This window comes from Danio rerio, chromosome 7 (genome assembly GCF_052040795.2).
Source record: "Danio rerio strain M-AB ecotype USA chromosome 7, GRCz13ab, whole genome shotgun sequence".
Taxonomy (NCBI): Eukaryota; Metazoa; Chordata; class Actinopteri; order Cypriniformes; family Danionidae; genus Danio; species Danio rerio.
In genome coordinates this window covers 72,940,001-72,958,778 of record NC_141027.1, presented here as the reverse complement: position 1 = coordinate 72,958,778, position 18,778 = coordinate 72,940,001, and the positions used below count along the sequence as shown (strand labels likewise).

At 34.6% G+C, this 18,778-nt stretch overlaps 1 protein-coding gene across 1 annotated transcript in view; it reads left to right on the top strand.

The window, feature by feature from the left end:
* ctr9 (CTR9 component of Paf1/RNA polymerase II complex) overlaps positions 1–18,778 on the top strand; it is a 36,774-nt gene that overhangs the window by 2,311 nt on the left and 15,685 nt on the right. Inside the window, 15 exon segments of the mRNA NM_001083583.1 lie at positions 1,121–1,219; positions 1,296–1,535; positions 4,300–4,417; positions 5,749–5,838; positions 7,824–8,080; positions 9,483–9,590; positions 10,068–10,304; positions 10,398–10,487; positions 10,580–10,708; positions 12,681–12,864; positions 12,961–13,049; positions 14,540–14,725; positions 14,812–14,899; positions 15,124–15,272; positions 17,675–17,791. Of these exon segments, the coding sequence (NP_001077052.1) occupies positions 1,121–1,219; positions 1,296–1,535; positions 4,300–4,417; positions 5,749–5,838; positions 7,824–8,080; positions 9,483–9,590; positions 10,068–10,304; positions 10,398–10,487; positions 10,580–10,708; positions 12,681–12,864; positions 12,961–13,049; positions 14,540–14,725; positions 14,812–14,899; positions 15,124–15,272; positions 17,675–17,791 (2,181 nt within the window).

Here is an 18,778-nt window from a genome sequence, read left to right as displayed (position 1 = left end):
ATATATATTAGGCGTGTCACGATTTTGATTTTTAATCGAAATCAATCGAAATTTATGCTCAATTTGGATTATTGAATCAAAAAATAGAATCGTCGATGCTGCCACGCCCCCATGTCAGCTTGGCTTGCCAAGCGGGAAAAAAACAGGCTTGTTGAAGTGCTTGTTAAACTGCAGAAGCAGGAGACCCGTCGAGAGAACTTAAACAACGTTCGTGTTGTCGACAAAAAAAATACAGTTGTGCAAGCTCTGCTATTTACGTATTACGTACAGTTCGTCCGATAGACAACACCGGCATCGCGATCCTCCGCCCGCTCCCGTTGCAAATCCGCTCGCGAAAAGTACACACTCAGTCCCTGTTTACACTGTCTTTGTTTTTAAATGGCATTTTAGAACGACAACGATTTGACATCCACAGTGGCGTGTAGCATTTCTGAGCAGCCCTCCTTCCTCTCTGCCTCTGAAAATGCACATCACGTGACCACACAGACACAGACGCACATACAGCCTTGCGCTCGAGACAGCAGGTCCAGGCAGTCAGAGGACTGCTTCAATCTTTCACTCACTTGTACTTAGTAATTTTAGCGAACACCTCAGATACTGTTGGCTGGTTCCTGTTGGTTGTGCGTCTTTTTTACCGACGCCATTATAACGACACAGATCACTGCCTATTCACGAGTCCCGCAGAAAAAGTGATTGACAGGTGGTAATTATGTGTGTATCTTGCCTTTATTCATTTACTGTATGATTTGTTTATGGGTAAAACAAAGACCATGCAGGTCAGGTAGTTTAAACGGTAGGCTACAAATAATTAATTGGTCATTTATTAATTAATTATTCATAATCGAATCGTGCCTTTAGAATCGAAAATGTAATCGAATCGAGGATTTGGAGGATTGTGACACCCTTAATATATATATATATATATATATATATATATATATATATATATATATATATATATATATAATGGATTTATCAGGAATAAATAAATGGATAACTAAATTTATGGCATTTTAAGGTATCTATTGTAGCTAAATGAGCCATAACAGCCAAATTCACTGATGGATCTTTATCTCATTGTCATCAGTGACTTGCAATTAATTTGCTTTTTCATTCTCAGGTTATCGAGCTCGACTTTGACCAGCTACCTGAAGGAGATGAAGTCATCAGTATCCTCAAGCAGGAGCACACGCAGCTGCACATATGGATCGCACTCGCTGTAAGTCACACGCTTGTATATCATGTCATCGTTAGGAGTTCTGGAGCAGTAACTCCTCATCGCTGTTTCTTTTTAGCTGGAGTACTACAAACAAGGCAAGACAGAAGATTTTGTCAAGCTGCTGGAGGCGGCGCGCATCGACGGAAACCTGGATTACAGAGACCATGAGAAAGACCAGATGACCTGTTTGGACACACTAGCAGCTTATTATGTCCAACAGGCTCGGAAAGAGAAGAACAAGGATGCCAAAAAGGATCTCATCAACCAGTCCACTCTTCTGTACACCATGGCTGATAAGATCATCATGTACGATCAGGTAAATCAAGATTAAGGGAGTCACTGTCTCGTTGAAGATGTCATTGGGTCTTATTCACGAAGTATTATGTAAGTTTTTCCTATGTATACGCACATTTGAACCTCTTATGAAAACTTTCCACCTAAATCACAACACATGGATCATTTTTATTGCTTTATTTATTATTTATTTAACGCTTCAATGTTCTTTATTGTTATTTTTTTAGAAACTTTATTTTATTTATTTTTTAAGAAAGAAAAAAAAATTAATAGAAATAAAAATTGCAATAACATCGGAACTTGAACAGTTACAGGTTACATATTTTTTTACAAGCCACATAAACAATTACAAATAAGGATCAGTTTACACCAGTGGTTCTCAAACTGGTACATCTACCACTAGTGGTACGCGGGCTTCCTTCTAGTGGTATGCAGAGATATCAAATGTGTCATATATACATGCTACATATATTACAAAATTGATCAAAAATGATTTATATATAAATTTAACATATAATATTATTTATTAAATGACATATTACCTGTATTTCTGAGGTTCAGGCAACATTTCCAGGTGTTGATGAATTGGCTACTATATGTTAATACCTTACATTTAAGTACAGCACTTTTCTTTTTACTTTTTAAGAACATTAACCTACAATTTTTAACTTTTAAAAGCCCATTTTAATTTAAATGTTGACGTTTTTAGTTTGATTTTTTAGTTTGTTTTTTTTTTACATATAAGCACAGTACATTGTTAACGTTCAGACTATTTATAATCTTTTAAATGGCTGACAACAATAAATATTCATAATACTAGAAATTAATCAGCCACATTTTAGAACTGTGCAGAGCTGTAGCTGGCTTACTACGCTTCTGCATTTCAATGCTGCTCAATATGGTGGTACTTGGATAGACAATTTTTTTTTTTCTGAGGTGGTACTTGATGAAAAAAGTTTAAGAAACAAAGGTTTACACAATGTAAATGCATAAGCACAATCCATTTCTCCCAATATTGCAGGTCCCTTTGTCAACATGTATTAGTTTTATTGTCTTTTTAGTGTTGTCAGGATTACCAGTTTACAGATTCCGATGTTCATTTTCATTTATGAAAGCGTGTAACATTGCAATTAGTTAGCCACGAAAGGCTGCAATGTAAATGCATTTATGTAGGCTGCTAATAGATATATATTTATATATGAGCAATTCCAGCGTTATAAATGTGACATTTAAAGTAAAAATTCAAAACATAGATTTAAAGAGAATGTATATTTTATTATTATATTAAAACGTCTGTTTATATTTTCAAAACTACTCACCACAGAGTTTTGCGATCAGAAAAAAAAAAACATACGTTATGGATGTGACGAAAAAAGTTATCAAGTTTACAGTATACAACATACTTTGTAGGAATTCTGTGAAGTAAACTGCACAACCCAAAATAAATAACGCTAATCAATAGGATAAAAGTTGGCTCACTATAGAACAAAAACGATTGGTTTGTTTTTATTTAACTTTTTTGCATTTATAAGGAAAAGGCTTGATTATGGATGTGGCATCTCTCCATTGTGGATGTGACGGCTGTGAAATTGGAACTTGTGTGACTTTGGTAGACTAAAAATAATAGTTTAAAAACATTGACAGAAACTGTAAAATGCTTGTGTAGAAATGGTTTCGCTATTTTGGTGAAAACTTCCTTTTTTCTTGGCAAGGTTGACTTTTGCATGGAATTGCTCATATACAGTTAATGCATGTTGTATTCATTTTAATTAAAGTGAGTTCTGCACATTATTGAGAATACTGAGCTGAAGCTTGACTTTGCAAAATTAAATGGCAAACGTATATCACAGTATTAGTCAGAAAAATTGCAGTTAGGTATTTTTGTGAAATCGCACAGCCATTTTTGGCATTTATGCAGTTTTGTAAAAAACAAGGTAAACATGGATCTCTGTGTGGTAGTGTTCTAAGTACAGGTTTAACAAATAATACATTAAATAAGATTCTGACGGTATGATAACCTTAGATAAAAATGTCACTTTTTTTTTTTTTTTTTTTTTTACAGTTTTGTGATTACTGCTTTAAAATACATTCTTTTTAAATGTCTGGGTAAAAACAACAATTGTTTTCCCCTTTTAAAACAATATATTTTATTTTTTGAAAGATTTCAAATGTTTTGGATCAGTAAACATTTCAGGCTAAATAATTCAAATGAATCGTAGACCTCTGCTGTCTTCATTAGTTTCAAAAACACAGATTTCTTCACAATTTAAAACATCATCTTTGGATATCTTCTCTGCTGGAGATACTGTTGTTCTAAAAAAAACAAACCAAAAAAGTAAATAAAAAATCGTACACATACCTTAGGAACGGTATTACAGAAAATTTTGGCGGTTTTAAAACCTTGATTTTTTTTTTCAAACCGCGTTATACCTTGAAAACGGTTATCGTCTCATGCCTAGTACCTATTAAAACACAATGCACATAAAATAATGCAAATATGAGTAAACATAAAGAATACACAGATCCTTTTTGTTTTTTGCCACAAAACTGCAAAAAAGCTGAAAATTTTATTTGTTGCTTGTTCATTTACAGATTCAAAACTTGGTGAAATGCCTGTCTAACGTTTAATTCTAAACACTTTCAGGTCTTTTTAACTAAACCATAATAAACCATAACCTTAAATGATAAGATTTATAACTGGGATTATTTTGGTCACTATATTTAGGATATGAAACATTTATACCATTGTATATCTAATGTTTTTTGATATTTTTGTTTTGTCACAGAACCATCTTTTGGGGAGAGCTTGCTTTTGTCTTCTTGAAGGAGATAAAATGGATCAGGCAGACGCTCAGTTTCAGTTTGTACTGAACCAGTCAACCAACAACATCCCTGCACTCCTGGGTAAATATCTCACACCATCATTTGAAATCCCTGATTTCATCATCGAGGTTTCAGCAGTGATCTTTCCATAACACTGATCTGAACAACACTGAAGTGCTATAGAGATAAAGATGAATTGAATCAAGGTGAAATCCACACTAAAAAAGGCTAAAAGAGGCTATAACAAGCTGTCTGTATAAACACACACAGCACCATACTGTCTCTCATTCACACACATATATAAACATATACAGCACCAAACAAAAACACACGTACGCACGCGCTTGCTCGTTCAGGAGCGATATTGTAAGACCGCCCACTTCTGTTAAATTTACACCAGAGTTACCAGCCGCTACCGCGATTAATTCGGAAATTTATTTCTGCGTGGCATGAAATCTGGTCGGGTGCTGCAACAATGCACAGGTACTCCCGCAGTAATGCAGACCTATATCCAGAAGTATGTTGTAACAACCGAGAGGAAAAGAGAGGGGAGGAAAAGTCACGGCAGCAGCCGAGAGGAGAGGAAAAGTCACGCCAGCAGGTGAACTGAGCCACAGAGATAGACAGATAACTAGAGTTCACTTTCATTCCCTCAATCGTAGAGAAATAGGGGCTTCTGCTGTAAGCGTCAGTGAATAGATTGTCCAGAAAACACACACACGCAGTAAAATTGTGCACAGTTTCTGCGTTTTTATGTAGTTGGCTCCTGGAGGACCTCCCTCGCGACAGAACGCATATGAGATAAATGACGTCAGTACATAATAACTGGTTATGATTATTACTGAACTTATACCGAATTGTCCGCGACTGCATCGTGGTGCACCGAAGAAACAATAAATTTTGACACCCCTATATATATATATATATATATATATATATATATATATATATATATATATATATATATATATATATATATATATATATATATATATATATAAATAAAGTGTTATATATAAAGTGTTGTGTGATTTTATAATTATATTTAATATAATATTTTAATGTTCATGAATGTATGAATCTATTTAATGCACCCTTGCTTAATAAAAGCACTTTCAATCGTTTCCTCTAACTCCAAACTTTTAAATAGTTATGTATTACTTTTGTAAACTTACACTATTCACTGTTTTTACTGTGATTTTGATCAATAAATACTGTGATTTTTAAAATCTTTTAGAATTTTATTTCTATATGATCAGTTTTGCGAATGATTTATTTTGAAATTGTTTGGGTTAGTTAGGTACTGACATGTATTATTTTTGCATACAAGTTTACATATGATGTGAAAAAAAGGAATTTCATGACTGATTTTCATGATGTTAATGATCATTGTTGTTTATGTCACACCACAGGTAAAGCGTGCATCTCTTTCAACAAAAAGGATTACCGAGGAGCTCTAGCCTACTACAAAAAAGCTCTTCGCACTAACCCTGGCTGTCCAGGTAAATTTATTTTCCTTAAACTGACCACTCTTTGCAGAATACAAGTTGAAGAAAAAATAAAGGCTCCAGTGCACTTTCAACCAAAATAAAAACTTGTGTGGTGCCATTCTGAATAAAATCAGTCACTGTGTTTCAGTAGTGGCGAGTGATATAGTTAATTTTCCTCTGGCTAGTGAACAATTTTTAATTATCACTGACTTGAGGCACTGACAAAATAGTTATTAGTTGCTCAGGCTTCTTTGAGAGCAAAGAAATTATATAATAATATTACTATCATGTAAATAATAAGGGTCAAGATGATTTGCAGTACCCAGATGAGTCATGCTATTAGTTTAACCCATTGTGATCTAGAAATAACATACCTTGGAATGTCAAAATTGGCCAATTAGATTAAAATTGGCCTCCTTTATTTCAGAGTGTGTTTGTTTATGTTTGTATGTACACTTTATGTATTTTGTGTATTAGACTAGGGCTGCACAACATTGGAAAAATCTGACAGTGCGATATTTTGATTTGCTGCCATATATGTTGTTATATGAACCTCGTTTTACCAGTTGATTTGAATGACTTCATTTGGAAAGATGTCATTAATTTAGAACAACTGGGATGATCAAGTCTTTTTCTATGCAGTGCATTTGCATAAATACAATCAATACCATGCATATATAATTGCAACAGAACAAAAAAGAAAGTTAGAAAACAATGGTTTTCTGGAAAGTCGAACAGTATTTAAGAACAGAAATTGAGCAATCAAATATAAAATGATACGATCATCATTGTATAAATCATTTGCAAACATAATATTTAATAATATCTACATCTTTTAATCTTCAATAAATAATCTAATACCACAATGTGGGTATTGTGGATACATACTCAGTGCTCAAACGATACATTGTTCAGCATGATATTGAATCATATTAAATTACGGAATTTTGTTTGGAATTAATAAAGTATCTAACTAAGTATTCAAGAGAAACATTGATGGTTATTATCGCATGGCTCTTTGGAATACTTAATTCTGATTGACCAATCACCACATTCTAAAGTTTGTTATTCCTAGATAACAACTGATAAATAACTAAAAACAGGCTCATTCGTGGAATAACACACACACAATATAATGGAATAAAATACTTTTGAATGTCGTGATTGGCCAATCAGAAACAAGTATTCCAAAGTGTCATGAAATAATATCTACTAACGGCCAAATTTCTGAGTCTGTGTTCCCACCTCATTCCACACCAACCCAAAATACTATAAATTCTGAGTGTGCCTCACACAGGTGAGTGGGCTTAACAAACCACCATGGGCGTAAATCTGATTTAAGAGTAGGGGGGACAATAAATATAAAATGTCTTTCGAGCATTTTTTTGTAGGGGACACAAATAATACAGCCGAATTGTACTAATAAAGATATGCCCCCGCAGTTAAAAATAGTTTCATCATTATTATTATAGCATGGAGACTACGTCATTATGATTATTTTTTTAAGTTTTTATCAGGTTCAAATATAAAGCAAATTGTTCATCAAAACTATTTATTGCATTGTTTGTTGTGTTGTGTTTACAACCCTCGGATGGGAGGGGACATGTCCCCCCTGTCCCCCCTGGGATTTACGCCCATGCAAACCACCTGTAAAAAACACACTCATTCATCTCATTAACAGACCTAAACACTGTGCATTTATGAAGTGTGCTTCACACAGGTGAGTGGGCTTGACAAACCACATGTAGAAACCACTCTCTTTCAAAAAAAAAATCTAGCACTCTTACTCTAGCACAAAATTTTCTGAGCACAAACAAGTTAATTTGTATAAATTGTACTTGTTGTGTGTATTGCCTCTTCTGGTTGAATCGCTGAATGCCTCCTTAATTGTAAGTCACTTTGGACAAAAGCGTCCGCTAAGTGGAAATGTAAAGTTAGCAGGTCAGATGCATCCGGTTAAGACCGAACTGATTTCTGTGTTATTTGTTTTATTTCAGCTGAGGTGAGGCTAGGCATGGGCCACTGCTTTGTCAAGCTCAACAAACTGGAGAAAGCTCGCTTGGCATTTGGAAGAGCTCTGGAGCTCAACTCCAAATGTGTAGGAGCGCTGGTGGGTTTGGCTGTGCTGGAGCTCAACAACAAAGAGGCCGACTCCATTAAGAACGGCGTCCAGCTGCTCTCCAGAGCCTACACCATTGACCCCAGCAACCCAATGGTGCTCAATCACCTGGCCAATCATTTCTTCTTCAAAAAGGTAGACATCTGGAGAGACATTGAATAGAATGTGCTATACATGTACAATTTATATCAAAAGTAAGCCTTAAAACTGTTTTAGATTTTTATCTTGTGTATCTTATTTTTATTTATGTATTTTATCCTATGTATTGTTTATTCTTGTTGTCTTAAATTAAGAAGTATTACAATTTGAGATATTATAGTCAAAATCATATCATGCCAAATGTAATTTTTAATTAATTATTATAATGTATGCCCACTACACATTTATCATTTATTTATTTATTTATTTATTTATTTTTGAGCTGAACTCCAAATGTAAGGGAGTACTGGTGTTTTTTATTTTTTTAATGTTTGTTTTTAATCCCGTCAATGGCCTTGCTACTACTTATATATGCAAAGTTTTGCACATTTACAAACCCAGCACAGCTATGCGCTCTGTTGGCCAACTTCAGCTTGAAGTCCCTCGGTCAAGATACAAGCAGTGGGCTGATCGCTCTTTTGCAGTGGCAGGTCCTAAATACCCTTACTGCTGAGCTTCGTACAACCACTGACCTGCAAGCTTTAAAATGTTAAAAGTTTACATTTTTGGGATATTCTGTCTATGGTTAGATTGAATAAAAATATAGTAAAACTAGCAATATGGCAAAATATTGTTACACTTTAAAATATGTTTAAATATGTTTATTTAAATGTTCTTTATTTACATGTTCTAGATTCATTACTCCAGCCTTCAGTGCCATTGTTATTTGTCTGACAAATTTATAAATTAATATAATATAATATAATATAATATAATATAATATAATATAATATAATATAATATAATATACAGGTGTAGTCAGAATTATTAGCCCCTATTTGATTGTTTTTTTCTATTTTTTAAATATTTCTTAAATGTTGTTTAACAGAGCAAGAAAATTTTCACAATTTGTCTGGTAATATTTTTCTTCTGGAGAAAGTCTATTTTTTATTTTGGCCAGAACAAAAGCAGTTTCTAATAATAAAAAAACATTTTAAGGTCAAAATTATTAGCCCTTTCAAGCTAATTTTCTTGGGCAAAAAAAATTAACTGGCTGGCTAATAATTCAGGGGGGCAAATAATTCTGACTTCAATTATATATATATATATATATATATATATATATATATATATATATATATATATATATTTAATGCACCCTAAATAAAAACATTTTTTGCTGTAAATATTTATATAATTTTGCTGTATAATAATTTATTTCTGTTGATGTTTTTTTTTTGTTTTGTTAATTTATTAGCATTTTTTTTTTTTATAAAATATTGTAAATTAAATGAATTCAAAACTCTTTCTCTCAAAAAGGTAAAGCTAGAACTCTCTTGCGATCAGCTTGTGGTCTGTTTTAAATCTGTGGTTTAATGATGTCCTCTGTGTTTTTCAGGATTACAGTAAAGTGCAGCATTTGGCTCTTCATGCGTTTCACAACACAGAGGTGGAGGCGATGCAGGCAGAGAGCTGCTATCAGTTAGCACGTTCTTTCCATGTACAGGTAAGAAACATGACTACTATATTTGCCTGAATAGTTTTATACTGTAATGATATATTGTATTAACTATTTTGGGTTACAATTTATAATAAGGTTGTATTAGTTAAGTATAAAGTACATCCAGCCCGATGTGAAATGCAGCACTGTTGTATAAGACTGAAGGGCGTTATTCTGCGAAAACAACCCCCTAGCTGTACTTTATCCCGCTTATTATAATTTTTTTTTAATTTAACAGAAAACATTTTTCTGAGCTGTAATAGTTTATTTAGAAGAAGTTATCATATTTCGAAGTGAAAAAAACATATACTATGGTGTTTGCGGGTCTTAAATACTAAGTTACCTATTAACTGCGTATGCCAGTTGTTAAGAAACCAGGCTAATATATCAGTCTACTAAAATTCCCTGTGTTGTGTAACATCAGTAACAAATAATAATAATTTTGCTTGCATCTTTGTTTTTTTTTTTTTTTGTTTTTTTTAGGAGGACTATGACCAAGCGTTCCAGTATTACTATCAGGCCACTCAGTTTGCTTCATCCACTTTTGTACTGCCATTCTTTGGTCTGGGTCAGATGTATGTTTACCGTAGAGACAAGGAGAATGCCGCGCAGTGCTTTGAAAAGGTTCTGAAGGCTTATCCCAACAATTACGAAACCATGAAGATCCTTGGGTCACTATACGCCACATCAGATGACCAGGAGAAGAGAGATATTGCTAAAGTATGACATTAAAGTATGGAGTTGAAATCACAGTTAAATTATTAATTATTAGCCTCCCCCTGTGTAAATATAAGTGTTTTTTTTTTCTAATAGGAACATCTGAAAAAAGTCACAGTACAATATTCTGATGATGTGGAAGCCTGGATTGAGCTTGCCCAAATTTTGGAGCAAACAGACATTCAGGTAACGGGGATAGTCTTGCAATACATTTGCCTCTGTATTGATTTAAGTAAGATGCATTTCTCTCATGCTGGATCACCCATGTTTTCCTTCAGGGTGCTCTTTCTGCATACGGCACTGCCACTCGCATCCTTCAGGAGAAGGTCCAAGCTGATGTTCCCCCTGAGATCCTTAATAATTTAGGGGCTTTACACTTCAGATTGGGAAACCTGGGTGAGGCCAAGGTAAAATATATTTTTTTATTGGCTCTAATTACATCTAAATTGGCTCTGAATCTAATTTGGCTCTACAAATGTTCTGGTTCTGCTATCGATTTACGTTCTGCACAATTATATATTGAACTAAAAATTATAGTATACCAAACCATACCGCAAATATGGTGTTTAACCCTTTCACATTGTAATATATTCCCCGTGCATTAGTTTTTTTATGTGACTATTATTTATAATGCATTACTTTAAAGTTACCCTGGCGAGACATCAAGTTTATCATGTGACACAACAGCCCTGATGATTTATGCTTGTTTTTCTTTTGTATTTGTATTTTCTACAAATATTGAGTTGTGAAATATCTGATATCTCAATTCTTAAATATGTGGAAGATCTGCTTTTTATCATTTAAACTGCTTCATAGGGTGTTTCACAGTACTAGGTTGCAGCTGGAAAGGCATCCACTGCCTAAAATATACAGTTGAAGTCAGAAATATTATTTTAAAGATAAAATAAATCTTTTATCAGAAATGAGTTATTAAAACTTTTATATTTAGAAATGGGTTTAAAGGAATCTTCTCTCCGTTAAAAAAATAAATAAATAAATAAAAATATTGGGGTAAAAAAATAAACAGGTGGGCTAATAATTCAGGGGGGCTAATAATTCTGACTTCAGCTGTATGCTGGATAAGTTGGCGGTTTATTCCACTTCGGCAACCCCTGATAATTAAAGGGATTAAGCCAAAGGAAAATGAATGAATGAGCTGCTGAATAATGATCATATTAAAATTAGAGCTGCTGGACTTACAACATGTTAATTAATCTTTTCCCAAAGTGCAGTAAAGTAACTGGCTATTTAAATAGAAGAAGAATAGAGTAAACGTACAAGCTACCCAAATTCTGTGTCTGTTGTGAAATAAAGCACATAATGTTTGAGAAAATTTTGATTATTGCCATCTCCATGGACAAAAATCCAAAGGCTTTCACAAGGCAATGAAGCCATGAGCGTGTTTGCAAATGTGAAACTGATTTTATTAAAAGTTCAACAAAATAATATTGAATGAGTTATACTTCAGATACAGTATTGTCTGTTTGTGTATTTGCATTTAAAAATTGTTTTAAAGCCAGTGCATGCTTTGTATTCTATTCGTAAAAAGCAGAGTGAATATAGCATATACAAACTAAAAACAGTAGATCGAAATTAGTGTCAGATTTTCTTTGAAACATTTAAATTTTATAATTTGACAGACACTTCTATCCAAAGACTTTCAAATGAGGGTAGAAGAATCACTTAAAATCACCAGAGCAGCAATATATAGATGCCATGACAAGTTCAAGTTAGTTTAGCATTTAAATAAAGTTTAACCCTAAAGTCCTTTTTAGGGTTGTCACAGTGCTGAAATTCAATACTAATCGATACTGAAATTTAAAAAACGTCCATTTTCCGCTAACATTTGAGCGCTGTTTAGCACATTCTTAAACAGAGTTGATTTGCCGTTGTGTTCACGAGCTCACCAGAAATTACTGTGATTGGCCGTGAAGGTCATAAGTTCATCAAACTCGCCAATGTTCAACAGCATTCAAATGTTAGTGTGAAATGGACGTTTTTTAAAATGTCAGTACCGATTGGTATCGAAATCCGCACGTTTTCTCAGAATGTTTTCCAATGTTTTCCCAGAAAAGTGTTTATAAAAAAGTGTGCGGTGCATATCGAGAGGAAAGGGTACGTTTCCAACATATTGCTTGTCAAGCCCACCCACTTGTGTGGAGCACACTCAAAATTGCACAGTGTTCTCCCAGAAATATGAAGTGTTAATAAGAAAGTGTGTGGTGCATATGGAGAGGAACAATTTCATCCAGAAATCTCTACTTAATAGAAAGAAACAGTTTGCTTTGGAAGTTATTCATATTTATATTATTGAGACTATAATTAAAAAATGGAAAAATACATTATATAAGTAACTCACACATCTCAATATCTTTGTAGAAATACTTTCTGGCTTCTTTGGAGAGAGCAAAAGCTGAGGGTGAGCACGATGAGCATTATTACAACGCCATCTCTGTCACAACCTCTTATAACCTGGCCAGACTCTACGAGGCCATGTGTGAGTTTCACGAGGCTGAGAAACTCTACAAGAACATCCTCAGAGAGCATCCCAACTACGTGGACTGTATGTATATTCCAGTATTCGTGTTGTGTGATTTATTTATTTGTTTTTGTTTAAAAGAAATGGTCAGTTAATTTGATTCATTTGATTCTTTAACAGGTTACTTGCGCCTCGGGGCGATGGCACGTGATAAGGGAAATTTCTATGAAGCTTCAGACTGGTTTAAAGAAGCGCTTCAGATCAACCAGGTAGACAGTTCTTGTGTTTATACATAGGCCTACGTATATTGGAATTTTATAAATCTGTATTAATCCAAATAAGCAAATCGTTTCAAATTGAGTAATAAAAGACTTCAAAAATCAAATATGGGATTAAAAAAATTACAGCCTAATTGTGGACTCATGACATCACCTTCTATATTGGTCATCATGTGGCCAAAATCTTGTCAATTAAAGACTTAATTCATATAAATACTAAAAAAGAAAGAGCTGAGTGAGGACACAACACAAAAATGTGGAATTAACATTTATTTTCATCAGATTACATGTGTCTGCTGCCTCATTACAAACATACAAAGCTAATTTTACAATATACTTGTTAAAGTAACAAGTTGCATGTTGTATATTGTGTTTGGTCAACTTAAATTTGCCTTTGTTTTGCAAACTGCTTGTTATATTTCTTCTTAATTTAAAATATAAACTATTTCTAAATAAAAATAAAATACAAATTAAATACTGTCATTTAGAGTATAAACAAATAAGTTGCCAAAGGAAACAAAAGACTTGTCTTGTTTTCAGGCAGGTTTTTATTTATTTTCAGACAAACCCATAGCAAAGGAAAATCAGGAATTTCAATATTTCGTGGACTAACCTTGATTTTTCAGTCACAACTAATGAAAACATTAAATACATATCAATACTTATTTATTTTAAATGTTAAGAAATCTTATCAGTCCATTATAGATTTAATTAGATTTGTTTATTTGCCATAGATTTTATAATTGTATTATGCATTTAAAATTATCTTAATTGTATTATTATTATCATTCTAACTCGTTTGTTTTATTCTAAAATTAATGATACTCTTTTGATCATTTAAATAGGTCATCATGTGACTGATCCAAGCATGTGAACTTCCTTTTTTTTTTTATATTCAGTGCTCTAAAACTTTTGGCATCCATCAGTGAATTCTATTCGGATCATGTATTTCTAGACTTTTTAGGCTCTTTAAGTGTCATGTGTTTATTTTCCTCAAATCTATTTGAATAAAATTCAATTCAAGTTTATATGTATAGCGCTTTTCACAGCTTTACAAAAAGGTGCATATTGTTACTACTTTACAGTCAAAATGAGAAAAGAATCCAGCATGTCTGGGTAAAAAGATCAACTGCTGGAGATTGCAAATGACAGCAGCCGTACACATATTGCGTCTTTTCCATTCGCAAGCTTGTTAATTCCAATGAAAGTGCGCAGCTTGTGTGCTCATATTGAGAGTGACACGCTCGCACCTTCCAGGCACACCCAGTTCAAAACATCTTAACTTTTCCGAATACCAAGAGGGCAGGTAAAATTATCAAGCATTGACCGGTTCTTGGTTATAAAAAATCTTAGGGACCACTGGTGTTTAAGTTAGACAGTATATGCGCATAGTTAACCCGCAGCTATATACTATATAGTGTTCTTCCAAAAAAGTAATGTGTAAATTACATGTTTAATGAAGTTTAAAATGTGTTTTGTAGGATCACCCTGATGCCTGGTCGCTGATTGGCAACCTTCACTTGGCAAAACAGGAGTGGGGTCCCGGCCAGAAGAAGTTTGAACGTATCCTCAAACAGCCCTCAACTCAGAATGACACTTACTCTATGCTGGCGCTGGGAAACGTATGGCTTCAGACGCTGCATCAGCCCACCAGAGACCGGGAAAAGGTGCTTCACTTCATCCATCATGCGTTGTCGGAATTTATTTTCTGTGTTATTCATTAACTCTCTTATTGTGTTTATTTATTTTGCAGGAAAAGCGTCACCAGGATCGTGCGTTAGCGATCTACAAACAAGTTCTGCGGAATGACTCCAAAAATCTATATGCTGCCAATGGCATAGGTGGGTTTTAATAACTCTTCTAAGGCCAGATTCAGATGTCCTGATTCATTTCATGTGCCCAAAAAGGCACCTGTTAATCACTTTGTCATGTGTTTTTTTTTTTTAGTTCTCATTCACTCATGTTTCTCTGCTTCTCTAATGTGTGTATGCTATACTGCATTGCACAGATGTGTTCACAGATAAACTAGCTCCATCACGATAAGCATTTTCCTTCTGTCACGCAGGTGCTGTGTTGGCACATAAAGGTTATTTCCGAGAGGCGCGAGACGTCTTTGCTCAGGTCAGAGAAGCCACAGCAGAGATCAGTGATGTCTGGCTCAATCTGGCACACATCTATGTGGAGCAGAAGCAGTACATCAGTGCTGTGCAGATGGTGAGACAGTAGATAACTGTAGCAATGTTTAAATAAATGTCTTTTTCTACTTGTATAGAACCAAATGTCCACCCTGGTTTCATCCTCACCATCCTGGTAATGTAGATGTTGGACTGAAGCAGCTAATATTCATGTGCAGAGGGTTACTACTGAGAGATTTCAACTGCTGTCTGGGCTTTCACTGCCTTTTTACACCTCCCTTTCTTCATGTGTTCCATGCTTTTTCCTTGTGTCATTTCATTGGATTACACATAACTTAATTTGTAAACTAGGCAAGGCAAGTTTATTTATATAGCACATTTCATACACAATGGCAATTCAAAGTGCTTTACATAAACAAGAATACAAGAAACAAGTAAAATAAAAATAAAAATAATAATAAAAATGATTAAAAAAAAACATAAAAATGGGTAAAATGTGATATAAAAGAATGAAGAAGAAGAGAAAAACATAATAGTGCAATCTGACGGACGCAGCACAGTGCTCATTCAGTAAAGGCACAGCTAAACAGATGTGTTTTCAGTCTTGATTTGAATGTGCCTAATGTTGGAGCACATCTGATCATTTCTGGAAGCTGATTCCAGCAGCGGGGAGCATAGTGGCTGAAAGCTGATTCACCCTGCTTTGACTGAACTCTTGGAACTTCTAGTTTATATGATCCTAATGATCTGAGTGGTCTGTTTGGTTTGTATTCAGTGAGCATATCTGTAATGTATTTAGTTCCTAGGCCAGGGGTCGGCAACCCAAAATGTTGAAAGAGCCATATTGGACTAAAAAAAATATATATATGTCTGGAGCCGCAAAAGATTTAAAGCCTTATATAAGCCTTATAATGAAGTTAACACATGCTGTATGTATCTATAGTAGCTATATTAGCCTACTATAAAAATAACTAAGTTGGCTACAAATACATAATGAGCCTTCATGATTAAATAGTCACTGAAATCAGGTGGTTGGTGTTTATTTCGTTGTCATTTAAACACTTCAGCACAGCCTCTGGTCTTTCAGTGGTATTAATTTGATCATTTGATCCACCTGCCTGGCATCCCGCCCTGCTGATAGAAACCTGTGTCGCAGGCTATGACGCAAATCTTCGTTGACAAAAATGTTGAAATTAAATATTAATTCTACACACTTTTACAGCATTTGAAAACGTAAAAAAATGTTTGTCCTCCAATAGAAAACATATTAAAACAAAAATATATACTAACCTTCCCCATCTTTTTGAACATTTTTGAAAAAGCTCCAGGGAGCCACAAGGGCAGCGCTAAAGAGCCACATGCGGCTCTAGAGCCGCCGATTGCTGACCCCTGTCCTAGGCCTATAAATCCTATTTAGTGATTTATAGACCAGTAATAATACTAATAATAAGTAATAATAATAAGTCTATTCTGAATGTAACTGGGAGCCAGTGTAAAGACCTGAGGACAGGTCTAATTAGTTTTTAACTAATTAGTTTTGTTTTCTTTGAATATAATGCTTCGGTTGTTACCAACATCTGGTGACAATTTCAAGTCAACAGAACCTTTAGAAATATGTTTTCTGAGAAAAAAAAGGTGACGTGTATAATGCTTATTTCCCCCGCTGTACCAAGTCAAAGCTACATTAAGAGTTCAGTACATAAAAACGACTGAATCTCACACATCAATCACCATTGTTTTCTTGTTCTCATGTAAATCCTACTGTGTAAAATCCGACTGTAATGGCTGCGTTTGATTGGCCGAAATGTTTTCTAGTTGTGATATTACAAGAATAAAAAATTCCACTTATTTTAAAGTTCATCTAAGCTTATAATTACTATATATATGTGTTACTCTTATTTTGAAAAAAAGACCAGCAGTATAGAGCTCCCAGGTATTGCACCAAGGCATGCAGTATCTTATCTCATCACAGATTGTCGTCAGAAAGCAAAAATCTAAAAACATTGATTTTAAGTTTATTCAATGTCCCCTAAAAGATGCATGAAGTCTGCTCAACCGTATTACTTTAACATGTATATTGTGATATTTGCTTGGTATGTTTGTAATGAGGCAGCAGGCACATGTAATCTGATGTCATATCACTCCACTCTTTCTGTGTTTTTTTTTGGTGGTGAAAGGACAGCCGTAAACTTTAACAACTCCTCTGTTTATGCAGAGTATTATATTAATTGCTGCCTGTGTTTTCATATACATTAAAGCAGCAAAATACAACTCTAAATACATTTATGGCTCATATATTCTCATTTTTTGAGAATATGGCCACAATGTTTTTGTCGGTGGTGTATCATCTTTAAAACAAAATAAACAAGACAGAAAAGGACAGTGGTGAGAAAGCAGCTGTTAAGAAAGCATCTGATCCTATCGATGCAGAGGCGTTTTGTTGTGTGTCTCTACTTACCGACTGCTTTTGTATCTCTTCAGTATGAAAACTGCTTGAAGAAGTTCTACAAGTATCAGAACACAGAAGTGCTGCTGTATTTGGCCCGAGCGCTCTTCAAATGTGGAAAACTGCAGGAGTGCAAACAGACTCTTCTGAGGGTGAGTATTAATTATTTAAATCACATGTATGTATGTGTGTTTGATTTTTGATTGTCTTCATGTATATTTTGCATCTTCTAGATAAACCTTGTTATATTATTTTTCAAAAACTAAAACTTCACTGAAACCGTTGTGTATAATTATTATTTATTTAAATTATGTAGTTCTTTCTAAAAAAAAAAAGTATGTTTGTATGTGTATTTAGGAATTTTGTCTTGAAGAATATGTTATAAATAACTATAAAAAAAGACTCCCACTATACCTATTTTTGACTGTCTCAGTCTTCCATATCATACATTTAGATTCAATGAATGATGTTACGGCAGCCACAGGACAAAGGTGCCAGTGCGCTTACCACACACTAGCTATAGGTGGAGTGGAGAGATGGAGATACAGCCAATTCGGTGGATGGGGATGACTGGGAGGCCATGATGGATAAGGGCTGATTGAGGAAGTTTGGCCAGAACACCGGGGTTACACCGCTACTCTTTATAAGAAAGTGCCCTGGGATTTAGGTACTAACCAGGCTCAGCCCTGCCAATCTTTAGTAAGCAACCGATCTTGGGCTGCAGGGTGGTATGGCCATACCTGCCAACACTCCCGTTTTTACCTGGAGTATCCTGTATTTTCCACCCATTTCCCACCACCCTCCCGTTTTGTTATCTCTTCTGGAAAACTTCTGTAATTCCACCCTATGTTTGTGTCTCTCTACATTCTGGTCAGCTTTAGAGTTGGGTATTGAAACCTGGTGCCATTATAGCACCGCTACCTTTGTAACCGGTATGTACTGAACCAAATCAGCATATAAATTTTGGTGCCTAATTTCGGTGCCACTGGTGCTGTCGACAAGGACGTGAGAGGCATCAAGGGGTGCATCAAGAGCACACATAAGTACGCTTTGTCACACCATCTCTAAACATTTAATTCTAAACAGCTTTGAGGTATACGGACAGGCGATGTCAGCCGTTTGTTCTTGTTGCTTAGGGA